The sequence below is a fragment of the Diplotaxodon limnothrissa genome, linkage group LG18 (assembly GCF_057381915.1).
Source record: "Diplotaxodon limnothrissa isolate DT_005_m linkage group LG18, D_limnothrissa_male_GT1.1, whole genome shotgun sequence".
In the NCBI taxonomy this organism is placed as follows: Eukaryota; Metazoa; Chordata; class Actinopteri; order Cichliformes; family Cichlidae; genus Diplotaxodon; species Diplotaxodon limnothrissa.
In genome coordinates this window covers 16,939,165-16,956,480 of record NC_140613.1, presented here as the reverse complement: position 1 = coordinate 16,956,480, position 17,316 = coordinate 16,939,165, and the positions used below count along the sequence as shown (strand labels likewise).

Genomic DNA, 17,316 nt, shown 5'->3' with positions numbered 1-17,316 from the left:
GGGACAAAAAGAGTTTACCTGTCGGCTTATGTTTCATGACAAGTCACCACACCGGGTTGAACATTTGTCTAATTTTTTTTTTTTTTTTTTTTTTGGTGTAGATACGCTATGTTGAACAAAGCCTTCACAAATCCTTCTACACCAGTGAGACCAGAGAGTGAACCGAACCACTGCTTCCTCTTGTATTTGTATTGTCTCGTGTCTCGCTAAAGCAAGACAGCTGCAGCGGGAAGACCAAGTAACTGTGACAGGGCAGAAACAGATGGAATGAAATGGACCATCAGTCACTCAGGGTAAGACACCAGTGCTCACACCTGTCTTTGAATGCCAGCAGATAACAGACAGCATGGGAATTAACAGCATGTTGTGTCAATTTAATGAGCTCGGACACTTTGCTTTCTTACAGTGTACATGTGCATGTAACAAACACAAATATTAAAGACAAGACAGAGCAAATGATTCTGCAACATGGTGTTGTTGTCATATCAGTGGACATTAAACGCAACCTTGCAACATCCTGGCACAATCTCGATAGATCTGTCAGTGGTCAGCGGTGGGAGGTTACGAAACCCAGCAGGAGATATAAAGAGACATTAGACTTATGACATAAAGCAAATGTCAAGTTTATATCACTTACACTTTACAGTGAAACTAATACCAAAGAAAGTAACAGCATCACGGCCAGGGCTCAAAGTCGTCTCTCACCATCTCTGCCAAGAGCGAGTATGTGTACACACAATGTGGAAGCTGTGAAATCTTTGCCCGGTCTGCTGCTGCGTGGTTAAAAGTTGTTACGTTAATGTGACAGCAAAATCACTGGGATGTTTAGCGGCATTGTGTAATGCATAAATGATGAATGCTTTATAAATTATTCAAAATAATTCTTTGTTATATTTACGGGTGCGTATCCCAGTTGAACTTGTAGTTCTCGAGTGACTTCTAGAGTGGAAAACATGTGAAGGTAAATTGATATACAGCACAGGGGACAACACCTTTAAATAGTAGAACTTAGAACTTTTGAGATCACCGTGTACCCTTTGTATCCCCAAAGTCATACGTAATAAAAGCACTAAGAAGAATCAATCTAGTTTATGCCACAATCACTTGGTTGCAACTGATGAAGCTGATTTATCACTCAGTGAATAAGTTCTTTGCCGTGTTGCAAAAAAACCCCCAGAAAACAGATGATGTTTTTGAATGTCTTATTTCTTCTACAACCATTCAAAAGCCCAAATATATTTATTTTCCCTGGTAAATTGCAGAAAAATCCTCTGCGAATTCATAATTATGAACTAACTGTGCATAGATTTTTGTCACTGACCTCATTTTTTTAAGCTTCAATAAATTGTCACATTATTTTGGTTATTTATTATACATTCAAGGGACATGCTTTTGGAAAATGAATGCTTAGAGGCATTTTTCTGCACAAATAATTGCTGAAAGACTTACATGTTGCTTCAAATTTCCGATGAAACTATGTACCCCTCATTGTCCTCACCTGTATGCATACATCCATCTACACATACTGTGTACATGCAGCATAGTATGTTTTTTTTTTGTTTGTCTGTTTATTCATTTAAGCTTCTGTTGACAGCAGTGGAAGAATATAAAAAATGAAAAGAAGATACAAAAATGTAAAAAAGTTTACCTAAATGCCCTACAAATGTGTTTGTTTGCTTGCTTGCTTGCTTGTTTAGACAGCATTTTTTAAAGGGTCAGTGTGTGAATATTGTGGCATGACCCTCTGCATTAGGTTATTTGTTTGGCACTGAGACAAGATTAAAAATGGGCTGCCCTTACAGAGAACACAATGTCCTGGGAAGCTCTGGGGATGTGTGCTATGGCCACCATCCAGTCACCTCTCCGTCTCCGCTCACACACCGCTCTGTCTGCCAGCTCTGGCTATACTTTCTCTTGGAAACTTGTGGGCTTAAATGTGACTGGCAACCATGAAACTCAACTCCTCATGCTAATGTCTAAGAAGCCTCTTCTTTTCTCCCGCTGTCATCTCAGATTTTGTCTTGGCATGCAAACACGTTTTGCTGCTGCACTTTGACAGACTTTCTGGTTCTGTTTATATAATGTCATGAAACCACACTACACAGCGTCCTGATGATTCAATATAGTGAGACGCACACACTCCAACTTCACCCTCACCCTCTCGTTGCATACAAATATGTCTGTCTTGTTAAATGCAATTGTCACGAGGACGCATTGTGTGCACATTTCTGTATGCAAACTGAAATATGTACATATTTTGAAAGCAGCTTTTGGATCCTCCATCCAATGACCATTTAAGAAAATACAGTCATTTTTTGGGTGCTTTCACTGGTTTAATTTTTCAAATAGAAGGTGTTGTGATTTCCCATTATATTGTTAGTCATATACCACAAGGAGTGCTTCAAATAAAACCAACAAAGTGCCAGAAAACTTTCATACACGACCACCTGAGGGTCACTCCAAAAAGGAAGCTAATCCTGATAGACTCCTGTGTTATAATTTCCAACATCAGGGTAGAAATAAACATACTTACAGCTTGGTACAAAAAATATTTTCCCTTTTATAGCATATTGTCCACACCAATGACAACTGTACAGTGGTTCCATTTCTTCCTAATTCTACAAGCTGCAAATTCTACAAGCTGGATACATTTTTTTTACATCATCTTGTAATTTTCTTATATTGTGGTGACTTCTGCCTTATAGTGCATCACATAAAGTTACAGAGATTATAAAAAATGACTGACTGAATGCTGCTTCAATGTTCCTCCACACAACATATAATCAGACAATATACATCTACAACTGTATGCAAGTCTATAAACACAATACACCCTCAAAATTTCTGTATCTCTTGAAAATAATTTATTTTTTATCTTTAAACATTGCTTTAATTCCACATTTAAACTGCTTCCATATTTCACACAAAAACTAGAGGATTCGTGTATTTATAAGCAGCGGTGTATATAGGCAGTGTATATATTTACTCTCAGTCAGATTTCCCTCAGTATACATGAGCTTTCTTCAAAATAAAATGCCATGTAAGAGTTCTGATGGAAACAAAAACACATAGGAGACAAAGTGAACTGAACTGTTGAGCTGCAAACAACAAAAGACAAAACTGTTGAGTTGCAGAAAACATTTTTTGCTCTGATGTCAGCCCCTGAATGTACTACACTAAATCAAGGCTGCCAAAAATCACTAAGTCGCTAGATGGCAGCAAAGCCAGAATCTCCTGTCTGTTTCATCATTCAGCAGAGACACTACATTATTGTGTCTGTCATGCTCTGCCACTAGAGTACACTGTACCTTTACAGGTGATTCTCTAATGTGCTCCCACAAACGCCACCAGCTACAGTCCTAAATCAGTCCCAACAAACTGAATGTTGTGCAAAGAACTTTCCAACTTCTAATAAGCATAAGAGGAAGCCAAAGATTGTGCTGACATTCCCTTGTGGCAGTAACTGTTAAAACACAAGAAGAACAAAGCAAGTACTAAACTACACAAATAATCTAGCTCAACTATAAATTCTGCATTTACAAAGTTATTAATCTTCATCTGCTATTGACACTGACAGCGGATTTTTAGTTAAACTACTTACTTGTGATGTACTGTGGCATTGTATGTAACAGGATTTAGGCCAATTGGGTACATAAGTTTGTCTTGTTGTAATGAATTACAGGCAAATATAGTTTACATCTGTGGCACTTGTGTTGTCTGAAGTGTCATACAGACTTGCTGAGGCCAGACTTTCCATGAAACCTAAGGGTACAATAGAGCACAACATCATTTTCCTGTGTAGTATACAACTTGAACTGGACTTCACCTGTAGAATAAAAACTTTTATTATGCATCAGGTAATATTTATGTATTTTGATCCCAGCAGTGAATCTTTAGTCTATTCCAAGGAACTGAAGAAGACTAAGAGCAGAAGAGAGGTGATTATGTTCAAGTAAGGGGATATCTGCAGAAAACAGCGGTTCTTTTGACATAGTAAACTAAGTAAGTAAAGTTTATTTATACTTTATAGAGCTTTTCATAGACATAAAAGTCTCAATGCACTGTACAAAAAAAAAACAAAAAAAACCACACTTAATACCAATAGATACATGCAGCAAGACATAGCTGTAGGGTTAAAACACTGTATATCACTATCCAAGAATATTGATTTTAACACATACAGTGGTGTAATGTCCTTTCATTTAAATAATAATACTAATAATACTACTAACTTAAAAATCACCACTAGAAACATGAACACTCAAAAAGTGCAAACCTCCACCAAGGCAGCTCATTTTCTTTATGGTACATATATTTCATTTGTTCTTTTTAAACATACTTTGGAAATTGTACGTTTTTATTTCCGTAAAAAGAAGTGCAAAGTGCCGGCTTTTATTATTCACCCTGTGGAAACCCATTTTAATGTACTTGACATTATTTTGATTATAGTTATTGTTTATTTGTCTAACTGATTAGGCAGCTCATTCTCTTGCTCTTGACATACTTTCGTCAAAGATATAACACGTTTTGGGGCAAAATTGAAAAAAAAACAGACAGATATGACAGGTCAAATGTGACATGATATTTGGATGCAAACTATAATGTAATATTTAGAATCCCCATAAATCACTCTAATATTGCCAATATAAACATTTTTTTTAAAAGATAAAAGACATATTATGAAAGCTTGACCTAATTAAAGTTTACTTAAAGAAAACATCAGTGGTCCAAAGCAACATGACATTAAGAATCCTCATAAATCCTTCCCTATATGCCTATATGCTGTCGATATAAACAATGGAAGTAAGAAACACAATTTTAAATAGCTCTGTATAGCATTATTATCACTTTGACCTTCAGATCAATTTATTAACCTTGAAGGAGAGGTCAGAGGTCAGATGTAACATGATATCTTAAATCTTTATATGGTACTTTTTATATGTTAATGATACATACCACACATGTAGGAATCGTAGTTTATACGTTATAAGGGTTTTTTGGTCAATTTATGACTCATAAATCGTGAAGTTGACCTTGATGACTTTGGTGGATGTGCGCCAAATTTTCATAGGTTGTTAACATGCCCCCACTCGGCGACTCTTTAAAGTTTTAGCAGAATTCATTGAAAATTTCTCGAGCCATCGTGTTTACAGACAGAATGACACTCGTGCACGCACGCAAAACTGACAAAGCATAACTTCCTTAGTGGAGGGAATAATTCTATTCTGCAAGAAAAATACAGTCCTGATGTGACAGTAAACACTGTTCTGCCCTTCTTGAAGGACATAGCAATGTGGACGGTGATTACCAGGTAAGAGCTGGTATTAGATGTTGCTTTAAACGCTGCTGCTGTCACCTCTTCTTAACACAGAGTTTTTGGTAGGATTGATACTATTTGTTGTAGGCCCTTTTTAATGATTGCCAGCAAGCAAAAACACAATTAGTGTTTCAGAGTAAAAGAAAACATAACTCACAGTGCAACAGTATTGTTATATGTGTACGTAATAGGGCCATTAACATTCACTTATTAATACCTCAATAAATCAAAGATGTCTTCTTCTAATTAGATTTTAAAACAACATGGCATAGCATCTTACACAGATCCAAAAAAAATGCAATTAAACAAATATGTTTTAGTATTCTGTGCTGTCTCATTAGGACTTATAACAACAAAATGATCCCCATGATGAAAAGACTGGATCTGAATATAATGTTTTTGTTTGCAAAGGTAGAAAGTTTTCTTTGTCCCATCTGCTAGCTCATCAAAGCATTAAGACAATCAAACTCTTCACAGAACAACTGCTGACTATTCAAATGCTTACATTGAAACCCATACAATGAAAAAATGTAAAATACTGATAACCATTGTTTAAAAACACAAAGATATTTTAGCTTTTTACGATTAACGTGTAAATATTGTCCCACATATCAGAAGGTTTTGTATGTACCTGAATGGTGAACGCTCTTTGCTGCCTCCTGTAGTAGAATAAATCATACAGGCTGTGCCAGAGGTAGGAAAGAATCAGACACATGCTGTTGACTAGCCAGATATCCCAGAATGTGACAAAGTTGTCCATGGCTTTCACTTTACCCTTCATCCTTCCCTTTCCGCCTCGCTTTGCCTATATTTAACTACAAACGGCCTTTGAAAGCTCAAGGAGGAGTCTCTCAAGTGAAGCTGATGAGCGTATACTTTCTCAGGATAAGAGCTGGCAGGACATTAATGCTACTTTACCTCCCGCAGCCTCTTTTAATTCAGCCAAGGGTCCTACTTCAATCAGCACTTGCAGCTAAAGGAAGGGCAGTGTGTCCTCATGACAAAAGAGTGACAGGTGCCAGCAAAGGGTGTCTGGGAGATAAGCTCTCTCTCACGCTGTCCAGTCACTCCAGCTGTATTAGGAATCGACCTTTTTTAAATTTTCTATATCACTTTTGTCCCATTGATCTCCACTTTAAAACTGAGAATCACAGAATGAAGAAAAACTAAATTAAATCAGCACAGCATTGACTCTGAAGAGTGAGAGAATTGTTATGGGTTTCCAGCTCGCTGTCAACACAGACCCAGTGTAAACCAATAGCCTGTGCTATGCAATTCCCACTGCAAATGTCACAAAGACTATTACATGAAGGATTAGACTCAATGATTCCAGCTGTATCAGTTTCATATATAATAATTATTAAATGACACTACAAATGAACTTCTAATCAGTACTTCATGGTGGCTCTGAAGAGCTTTAAGCTCAGCACCATATCTTCAGTATATTGTGCAATAAAGACGTGTGTGAAAGGTGTGTGAATATATATAACCACAATCCCAAGAATGTGTTATCTGGCTAAGAGTGGTCAGTCACAGCTACACAGCTATGTGTAGCATGTCTGGAAACCTCCTCTGACTTGACCAGTCATTCTGCCAAACACAACACAGAGCTCACTTTTGGCTTCTGGGTGGAGGCATGTCTAAGATTGCTTCTTACAGACAAGACAGAGAAGTGTTGAGGCACATTAGTTATTGGTTTGTTTTTTGGGTTTTTTTTTTTTTAAATATTATTACTATTATTAATATTGTGTTTTATTTTTAATATTTGATCAACTGGAATTCCTCAATTTACTGAGGTCAGATTTAAGTTTCTTTTTCCCCCAATGTATTTCAAATGTTTTGTAAAATTATAACAAGTGTTGCTGATTATGTTATTTCTGGATACTGATAGACATTGATCCTGAATATGAGATCTTAGAAGTTTATCATTTAAACTTATGAACTGTGAATTTTCGCAGTGGTGTATTTTTACTGATACAGTTCAATAAACATTTTCTCCATTATAGATATAAACAATTAGATAAAGATGAAGAACAGTTAAATGGGTCATTTAAAAGACATTTAACTGGAAATAAAGAAAGCACATTCAGAATTTACAATAGAGAAATTATTAGAGAATTATTTGAATAGCGAAAACTTGCTGAAAACTTAAAATGCTTGTTCCCACAGTCTTGCAAAACCACAGCCACAACTTGCATGCCTGGGGGCATACAGGTCCTCCCGACTTTTCAGAGGAATTCACACTTTCAAACAAACAGCTCCACAAGACTATATGATTAACTTCACCGAGGTTCTTTTACTTTGACATAAAGCTACTTACAAACATCCTGGCACAGATACCTTTCACCCTGAACTCTTACAAAACAATTAAAAAATAATTAGAAATAAAGAGGGATAGAGAAGCTAAAAAAAACTGTGTGGTTCACCTTTTAAGTCCCAATTTTATTTTATTTTATTTTTTTTTATAATTAGGTTCTGACTTTTTTTTTTTAAACCTATCGACACAATGTGCTTTCCTGGTGACGGACTGTCTAATCGGCACGTAAACGCACACAGGAACGTAATCCGAAAACTCGTCTAGAAAGGCAAAATGTTCATTAAAAATGTTTTTAAATCTACACACCACACCACAGCTGGTTAAAAAGAAAAAATTAATCATTAAAAATGAAAACGTCAAAAGGTCAACGCCTTGTTTTGGTCACGTGATCAAAGGTCCAACGTTTAGCGGGAACCAACATGGCGAACGAGAAGACAGCTGCAGCACCAGACTCGGTGCAGTGTCCCGTTTGTTTTAAAGACTTCACGTCCGCCACAATCAACGGACATCTGGATATATGTCTGCTGAAAGGCGTTACCGACAGCAGCCCGTCCACAGCAGACGAGAGCGGACCTCCCGTAAAGAAATCCCGCACTGGTCCCGAGGCTATCATCAAACCTGCAGCCAGCTCCTCCTCCGTGGCCAGCGCGCAGTCACCGGGGATGTTTTCGCTGTTTCAGAGCAACAGGGGGAAACCTCCGGTCCAGACTGAACGGAACGGTTTGTTTGTCGGTAAACAAAGTCCTGGCAGTGCTGCCAGCAAGGGGGTGAAACGTTTACTGAACGAGGAGGCGGATCTTGGAGCGGCAGGTACAGAGACTTTGAGGAGTCAGCAGCCCGCGCCTGCATCCAGCGGGCAGGGCTTGAAAACGGCGAAACGTCTGTCACCGCGGACGTTGCTTGCAGTAGACAAACCTCTGGCGGAGGTGCTGAGACCAGAAACACTGGAGGAATACTTTGGGCAAAATAAAGTTGTAGGAGAGCAAAGTCTCTTCCGGCCACTTCTTGACTCCCAGGAAATACCGTCGCTGATCCTCTGGGGACCCCCGGGATGCGGAAAGGTGTGGAGGTGACCCAGTATGATGCTGCATCTCTCCCCAGCTTTGCTTAGTATTTTCCTGCTGTTTGATATGTGATGGTTAAAACACCTTATTGCCACTGATTCAGCTCCCCTCACTTTATTTGTGGGGGACAAATTAAAGGAAAAACCTGTATCCTTCACCCCTAAGATGATAACCGGGCGGTATTATTGGGTCAATTCCAAAGGTCACTATAAATCAATGCAAAGTATTTCGGCATGATCACGTTTTATGTCTTATTGTAAAGGAGGCGATGAGTTTCAAAATTAAGTGAATCACGTGCTGTGCTGTTTTGTCCTTGTCCTATGCCACGCTCTCCAAACACCAACCGAGATGACTAAAGTCAGACGTGTCGCATCATTCATTAAAGTTTTCCTTTAATTTGTCATTAATGATATGCAGATGATGACAATAAGTCATCATCTGCTCTCGGCAACTAGTACTCAGAATTGAAGATGCTTGAACCGACTGAGTTCTAATTTCTAAAAAAAAAAAAAGAAAATCAGGGATATTGAACAAAAACTTGTACTTTAAAAAATGTCATTATATAAAATTATCAAATGTTAATGTACAGTATAACCATATAAATATTTAACACTCTACCTCATCCATATAGTGCTTTAAAGGTGTTTTTTTTAAATATAACTTATAAAGTTTCATCTATTCAGTGATTCTTAAAGCTCTACTCTGATTGTTCACACAAAAAATATTTTAATTTAAGAAGCTTTTATCAGTTTTCTTTTAGTAATATGGCAATTTTCTGTTGAATTAATAATCCACAAATTGCTGAAATTATTGTGGGTAAGAAAAAAAAATTATTGTGATTAATTATTCGAGTGCAAATTTCTTATATTCTAATAATTACAGTCTCAGTTTTGGCATGAAACTTGGGGCTTGTCCATTTTGCACCTTTTTTCTTGTATGTTTTTAAATAATTATTGTCTAGATTAATGCTGAATATCCAATACAGTGGATTTAAGTGAATTTTCAGCTGTGGTACTCTTTGTTGTATTCAAGTAGAACTGTCGTGTTGAAAGAGTGAATGATGGCGTCTGTGGCTGCTCGGTTGGTGGTACAGCTTGTTAATGACTCCTTAGGCATGTTGAGCTGCCAGCGTGGCTCATTGAGCAGTCACTAGCCATTCCCAGACTTTGTCGGCATGCTTTTCTGACACTTTATCTCTTCTTTGACCCTCCTGTCGACTGCTTTGCCGCAGTCAGGTTTCCTCATTGAATAGACGAGTCACAAAATCAGCTCATTTAACTTGATTACACATCACAGAAACTTCTCGATGAAAGCTGCATTACATGTTCTGCCTGTGAGTTTACGTTAAATTACTCTCCATGTGGCTCGCTGTATTTCAGACCACTCTAGCCCACATCATTGCCAGCACCAGTAAGAAGAAGGGGACGGCTCGCTTTGTAACTCTGTCCGCCACCAGTACATCCACCAATGAGGTCAGAGAAGTGATAAAGCAAGCGCAAAACGAGCTCCGACTGTGCAAGAGGAAGACCATCCTGTTCATCGATGAAATTCACCGCTTCAATAAATCCCAACAGGTGAGGAGGTATTTTAGAGCAGAAAGTTGTACTCTGCTTGTTGCAAACTTTTTTTTATGTTCTTCCCCCTGCTAATAAGATTGTATATCAGCACGAGTGTATATGTATGTATAAACAGCTTACGGGACCATCTTTATCCCTTCAAAAACAGCACGAGTTCTCCAGCTCATGTCTTTGATCTATTGGAAACATACATTTTTGGGGTTTCGACTGATAATAATAAGTAGAAATGATTTATTTACATTTTGTCTCCTAATTCATTGGTAACTAAATGGTTCATGTTTATGTTTTACAGAAATCTTAAATGGTTCTATCAATCAATATAATCCATTGTCCTTTATTTGCAGTAGTTTATTCAGAGGTCTGCTTCACTACTGGTACCAAATATTGCCAAAAGTATTCACTTGTCTGCCTTCAGATGCATATGAACTTGAGTAGCATCCTATTCTTAATCTATAGGGTTTAACATGATAACGACTCAGCCTTGCAGCTTTCACAAATGTTTGTAGAAGCAGTCTGCATGCCTATGTGCTTGAATTTATAGACTTGTGGCCATGGAAGGGATTAGAACACATGAATTCAATGCTTTGGATGGGTGACATCCAATTACTACTTTTGGCACTATACTGTATTTATTCTGAAAACTGAAGCTTTAAATTCTAGCATCCTGTGAAATCCTGTATTATGTGTAACAGTAATATAACAGCCATGTCTAATAGAAACAAGGATTGGTCCAGATCCTTATTGAATGCCCAGTAAAATTAGTCTCACTTGAATCTGTATGTGTTTGCGTCTGTAGGACACCTTCCTTCCACATGTGGAGTGTGGCACAGTCACTTTGATTGGAGCGACCACTGAGAATCCATCCTTCCAGGTGAATGCTGCCCTACTGAGCAGGTGCAAGGTGCTGGTTCTGGAGAAGCTGTCTGTGGAGGCGATGGGCTCGATCCTGAACAGAGCTGTGGCCACACTTGGGATCAGAATCCAGGGACAAGATTCGACAAACCCCAAATATGAAGACCAAACAGATGGACACAGGTAGGTTCCCACAAGCTTCTCGACTGTAGTGTCACACGTGACCAAAAACCTCACTATCTTTGTAATCCTCACATAGTGGGTATCGGAAGATGGAGCCACAGCAATAGTCTCAGCTTTGGTTTTGTTTGATAGTTTGACAGATGAGGTTCAGCACGAGCTATAATCACCTGTTAGCTGCCAGCCGATGATTGCATATAATCTACTATCTGTTTAAGGTAGATTACACAAATCCATCGTTTTAGTTAATTATTTTTTTATGGGGGAAAATAAAAAACAACATTTTGACAAAACTGATGAAATCATTTTGCTGCCAGTCAGAGTGACTTATATCAAGATGTTTTTGAGATGAGTGCTGGTTAAAACGGAAGAGCATAAGACTGAGAATATTCATGATGAAAGGCATTTAAGCATTTATCTGTTTTTTATTTTTTCAATTTTATTCCATATTAAACAGTAGAGGCACTGATACAGTGTATATTTTTAATGTTTTTAGACCAAAGATTTACATTCAGCAAAAAGCCCTGGACACCATGGCCTACCTTTGTGATGGCGACGCAAGAGTCGGACTCAATAGTCTCCAGCTGGCTGTTCAGGCTCAGATGTCCAAAACAAACCTCTTAGCACCCGACGATTCTCCTCAAGAGATACTAGTGACAGAAGAGCATGTCAAAGAAGGTCTCCAAAGGTCCCACATTCTCTATGATAAAGCTGGTAAGCGCAGATGTACTCACATTGTCATTTTAGCATCGACGCTCCTTTCTTTTAAGTTCCTTTTATCAAAGCTGGTCTTTTGGGTGTCACTATGTGCAACTAGGCCTGAATAAATATTCCAGCTCATAACACTGTGACCCATGCTTGCATCATCCTCACCCTCTGTTTTCAATTGTATTTCCAATACTCTTACATGGAATCCTGTTTATGTGGAAAATGTTTTTGCAGGTGGGACCAAGAGGCAGAAATTACCGGCCTCTTGCCTCTAATTTCTTATTGAAACTGTTAATTTTTTACGTCTGTTTTGCTGGAAAACGTCACCAGAGGTCCTGGGATAACGGTTGTTTCAATAAAAGAAGAGGCTTTGTCTTTAAGGATGTGGGCAGCACAAATCGCTCCATACTTTACAAATCCACATTTTTTAAATTCCTCTCGGCAGCGTCATTTATAGCACTCGTCATGAGTACTTTCATGCTTTGAGCTTAACAGCTCTATCATATTACGCCCCAGTGTCTTTGATCACCGTTATATAACGGGGACAAACCTTATTTCTTGCGTTTCTTCGCCCCTGCTAGGTATTTAAGTGTGCTGTGTGTTTCTTGTGAGTGCAGTGCAGGTATTTTAGCTGAGCGTCAGAGCAGCGTGTGCTATTCGTTCATACCAGATTCATAAAACGAAGCGCTTTGAGACTTTTTTTTATTTTTTTTTATTGCATTCATAGCTAACTGATATTTTAATGTTTTTGCTCATTACAATAACTTATAAGGCCCGCGTTTACCTATAATCAGTGCTTTTTTTTTTTTAGTCTGCTGTAGTTTTAGCTGTTCTTATCACCTTTGCTCATCATGCACAGAACTCCTCAGACTCATTAGTCCTCCACACTGTCCTGTTATACAACACGCAGCTGTCCCAAAAGATGGAGATTTACTGTTCCCTGCTTCACTGGGAGATGAAGCCATCATTCAGCTTGACTAATGACTTTAATGGAGACGGTATTCATCTATTTTTGCCTGATCAGTCTTTGTTTTTTTAGATAAGGTCGTTTTTTTCAGTATGTAATGTCCTTCAATCTCTTGGTTTGAAAATTGCTGATGGAATGCCACCTGAAGAAAAATCTTCTTATCTGTTTGAAACATTTCGTGTGTGTGTGTGTGTGTGTGTGTGTGTGTGTGTGTGTGTGTGTGTGTGTGTGTGTGTGTGTGTTACTTAAAGGTGAAGAGCATTACAACTGCATATCAGCGTTACATAAGTCTATGAGAGGCTCCCATGAGAATGCGTCTCTATACTGGCTGGGCCGTATGCTTGAGGGTGGCGAGGATCCGCTCTACGTGGCTCGCAGATTGGTCCGCTTTGCCAGTGAAGATGTGGGTAGGTGAATTTAATTATTGCATTATCTCACCTCTACATTTATATATATATATTTATATATTTTAGAATTTTCCAGCTGCAATCATCCGGTGTGTATTGACCTTTTTTTTTTTCCCCTGGCACAAAGGGTTAATAAATAGCAAGAAAATCAAAATACACACAGAAAAAAAAAGATACGGGCACTGCTATCAGCCCAATAATTTTTTTAAACATTATCAGTTCATCCCTAAGTTAAAGGCTTCTTACACTTTTTTCCAGTTTTTCTTCTCTACAATCCTAACCACATTTGGCTTTATTATGTCAGTAGAGCTATTTATACTTTTTTATTGTACAATTTTAAGACAAAATAAGGCAATTTTGAATTTGGTGGCAACAATATGTCTCAGAAAAGTTGGGACATGGCAACAAAAGGCTGGAAAAGTAAGAGGTACTACAAAGAAACAGCTGGAGGAACATGTTGCAACTAATTAGTGTAATTGGCAATATTACAGCAACAAGATTAGATATAAAAAAGCATCTTAGAGAAGCAGAGAGTTTCTCAGAAGTAAAGCGCAGAGGTTCAGCAATCTGCCAAAAACTGCATCTACAAATTGTTAAAAAAATGAACTAATTTTCCTCAATGTAACAAAGACTTTAAATATCTCATCATCTATAGTACATAACATTATCAAAAGATTGATGATTAAAGAAATCTCTGTGCATAATGGAGAAGGCTGAAAATCAACATCAGATTCCCGTGATGCTGCATTAAAACCGGGCACGCCGTTGTCATGGAAACCACAGCACGAGCTCAGGAACACTTCTATAAATCGCTGTCTGCGAAAATAGTTCAGAAACTACTGACTGGACTGAAATGCCAGAGAGAGAGAGGAAGCTTGACAAAGTAGTCATAATGTTTTTTTAAAAAGTGCTTCTTATTCTGCAGCGTTGCATCCTTCTTGTCTTTCAGGTATGGCAGATCCCGCCGCTCTTACTCAGGCTGTTTCTGCCTTCCAAGCCTGTCATTTCATTGGGATGCCTGAATGTGAGGTAAGCTCAGTGGACCAATCAGTGACTGGAAGTCTCCTGTCTTGTCAACCCTAAAGTTGTCTTCACCTCAGTTTTCTTCCTTTTGTTTCATCTGCTGATCAACAGGTGATCCTCGCTCAGTGTGTGGTCTATCTGGCACGAGCACCCAAGTCTGTTTCGATCTACAAGGCCTATGATAATGTGAAGACCTGTTTGAGAAGCCACAAAGGTCCCCTGCCTCCCGTCCCCTTGCACCTCCGCAATGCCCCAACCAGGCTTATGAAACAGCTGGGATACTCGAAAGGCTACAAATACAACCCAGCCTTCAGCGACCCCGTAGAGCAGGAGTACTTACCTGAGGAGCTGCAAGGAATCAACTTCTTCACCTGGAAGCCCTCAGACTCATGAGTACTTTTGTAAAAACAAAAAACACAAAAGTAAACACAGCAAATTTATTTTCTCCACATAAGTTATATCCACTCAGCTCTGCTTCACTGCATATTATTCTGTAGTTGTCCAGCTACCCTGCTGTACTGACACACTGAACCACAGTTTGAAAACCACTGCTGTCATGTTCTTTAAAACTGAGGCTGCTACAAGGACCAGTTAAGGCTTATTATATAAGCTGTGTATTTACGCTGGCAGTTAAGATTTTTTGTTTGTGTCACAAACTTGTTAATTACAAAGGTTAGAAAAAAATAATAAAAAACTGCACTCATTCTATAAACGGTCATTTCTCATGTTATAGTTTTTACATTTGCTTTGTAGTTATACAAATAGATCAATGACACAGTAACTAAATACACCCAACTCACCTTTGTATTTTCATAATGCTAATTCAGACTTTTTAAAACTGTCCATGTTTGGATTTATCTTTGTAAAACATGTATATATTGTTTAAAATGAATAAATGCATTTCCTTATCTGTTCAATCCTGCATGTTTCTTATAATGTGTAGATGCTTAAAGGAAATGCAAGTCAGACATAATACAAACATTTTATTATACACTTTAATGTTCAGTTTCTTCACATGTTATGAAGTCTAAATCAGTTTTGGGCCGTTGTCTGCAAAGAAACATCACCAGAGTTTGTACCTGTCTCGGAGAGAATTTTCTTTACAGGGCAGTGAAACAGATTCCTGTCATCGACTTCCTGATTTGTTCTTTTTCACATATGAAATATGAATATGAAATATTCCAGATAAAACAAAATTTAATGTCAGATAAAGATAACCCAGGTAAATACAGAATGCAGTTTTTAAATAATTTAAGGGAATAAAGCTATACAACCCTACCTGGCCCTGTGTGAAAAGGTAAATGGCCCACTTAAATTATGAATTAACTTAGAAAACAGAGTTCAATTTCACTAACCACACACTGACCTGATTACTGCCAGGCCTGTTGAATCAAAAAGATTACTTTAACAGAACCTGTATAACAAAGTGAAGTATGCTTAAAGATCATGCCACGATCTAAAGAAACTCGAGAACAAATGAGAAACTGTTAAGTTTCCAGATTGATACAAGTGGATGACATCTATCTGTCTGTAAAGGTTACGTCACATCTAAGGCTTTGGGACTCCAGAGAGTAGACAGCCTACCAAAATTACTCCCAAGAATACATCAGCACCTCATCCAGATCACAAATGAACGCAGGACAACATCTAAAAAACAGCAGGCTTCACTTGCCTCAGTTAAGGTCAGAGTTCATGATTCAATAATAAGAAAGAGGCCAGGCAAAAATGGCATCCATGGGGGAGTTCAAAGGTTAAAACCACTACTGGCCTCCAGAGTCACCCTGAACCGTAACACATACACTGAACAGTTTATTTTGCAAAAATATAACAAAGTTCTGTTGTTGTTTTTCACATGGCATGCTGACTTGCTTTCACCTCCTGCACAGACCATTGTTGTCTTTACTGAACCACCCCACCAGTCACTTTAACTGCAGACGCTGTGATCCACCACCTGCTGTGGTGTAGCAGGGGGCTAAAGATCACAACACCAATCAAATCGAATGCATAATAACTGAGTATTTAGAATTTAACAAAGATGTGCCACACTTGACAATAGCAGTGGGTCTTACTGTAGAGACGACCCCACCCTGTGATGTAGCAGGGCTGGTTGTGGGTGAGAGTAGCATCAGGCAAGCCAGCTGAACCTCATCCCTGATAGTGGTTCTCTTCTCCAGTTTTAGTAGGGCAATGTCATTCCTGTGAACAAGGATGAGGAAAAAAATAGACTGTGTCATTGTTTTCCTACAAGTTAAAGAGTAGAAAGCAACACCATATCCACACGACACACAGTTCCATTTGGGGTGTATGAATTTTTCAATGATAATGAACTATTCAGGTCCCTCCTCTTTGTTCATGTCATGCTCAGCAAGAACCACCCTGTATGTGTAGCAACTGGAATTGAAACGAAAAAGGCTTTCAGTTCATGTTTATGACACTTTTTTTAGTATTCAAAACAGCTGCTTATATGTGATCTGGCCATGAAAACACCAAGAACAAATTCGCTCTTCTGTGATGCAGTGTGCTGCTGTCAAGACCCAGTTAGGTGCAATTATTGTCCCTCCACAAGTGGGTTAGAAGGACTGCAAAGAAACCTGAAAGTAAAGGAAAACTTTGATTGATTTGGATCAGAAATCACAATTTTGTAGGAAGGGTCTGAGCTTTACTTCTACGAAGGCTCAGATCCTTCAGTGTTAGCAGCAAGATGCTCTATATGTTTTATCAGTCTGCTGTTGCAAGAACCGTCTTCTTTGCTGTAGCATGCTGGAGTCCAGGCATCAAAGCAAAGGACACAAACAGACTGTACAAACTCATCTGGAAGGCAGAGTCTGGAGGTGAACAGTGACAGAATGCTGGCAAGACTGCTGGCAATCATGGACAATGACTCCCACGCCTCCATAACACACT

The 17,316-nt window shown here is 38.5% G+C and overlaps 1 protein-coding gene and 1 pseudogene across 2 annotated transcripts; one reads left to right on the top strand and one right to left on the bottom strand.

Moving 5' to 3' along the window:
* The first annotated feature begins 8,053 nt into the window (after nucleotides 1–8,053).
* On the top strand, nucleotides 8,054–14,805 carry wrnip1 (WRN helicase interacting protein 1). Of its 2 annotated transcripts, none has more exons than XM_085378298.1 (7): nucleotides 8,054–8,695; nucleotides 10,078–10,272; nucleotides 11,072–11,300; nucleotides 11,806–12,021; nucleotides 13,234–13,389; nucleotides 14,339–14,418; nucleotides 14,524–14,805. In XM_085378298.1, exons 1-7 carry the CDS (start codon nucleotides 8,054–8,056, stop codon nucleotides 14,803–14,805), a joined length of 1,800 nt encoding a protein of 599 aa, XP_085234424.1. The 2 variants fall into 2 exon arrangements, with proteins under 2 accessions (XP_085234424.1, XP_085234423.1); XM_085378297.1 differs by having other exon boundaries at nucleotides 11,072–11,310; nucleotides 11,804–12,021.
* A 1,367-nt stretch (nucleotides 14,806–16,172) lies between these two features.
* Nucleotides 16,173–16,976, bottom strand: LOC146613372 (chymotrypsin-like elastase family member 3B; annotated as a pseudogene).
* Between the last annotated feature and the right edge of the window lie 340 nt (nucleotides 16,977–17,316).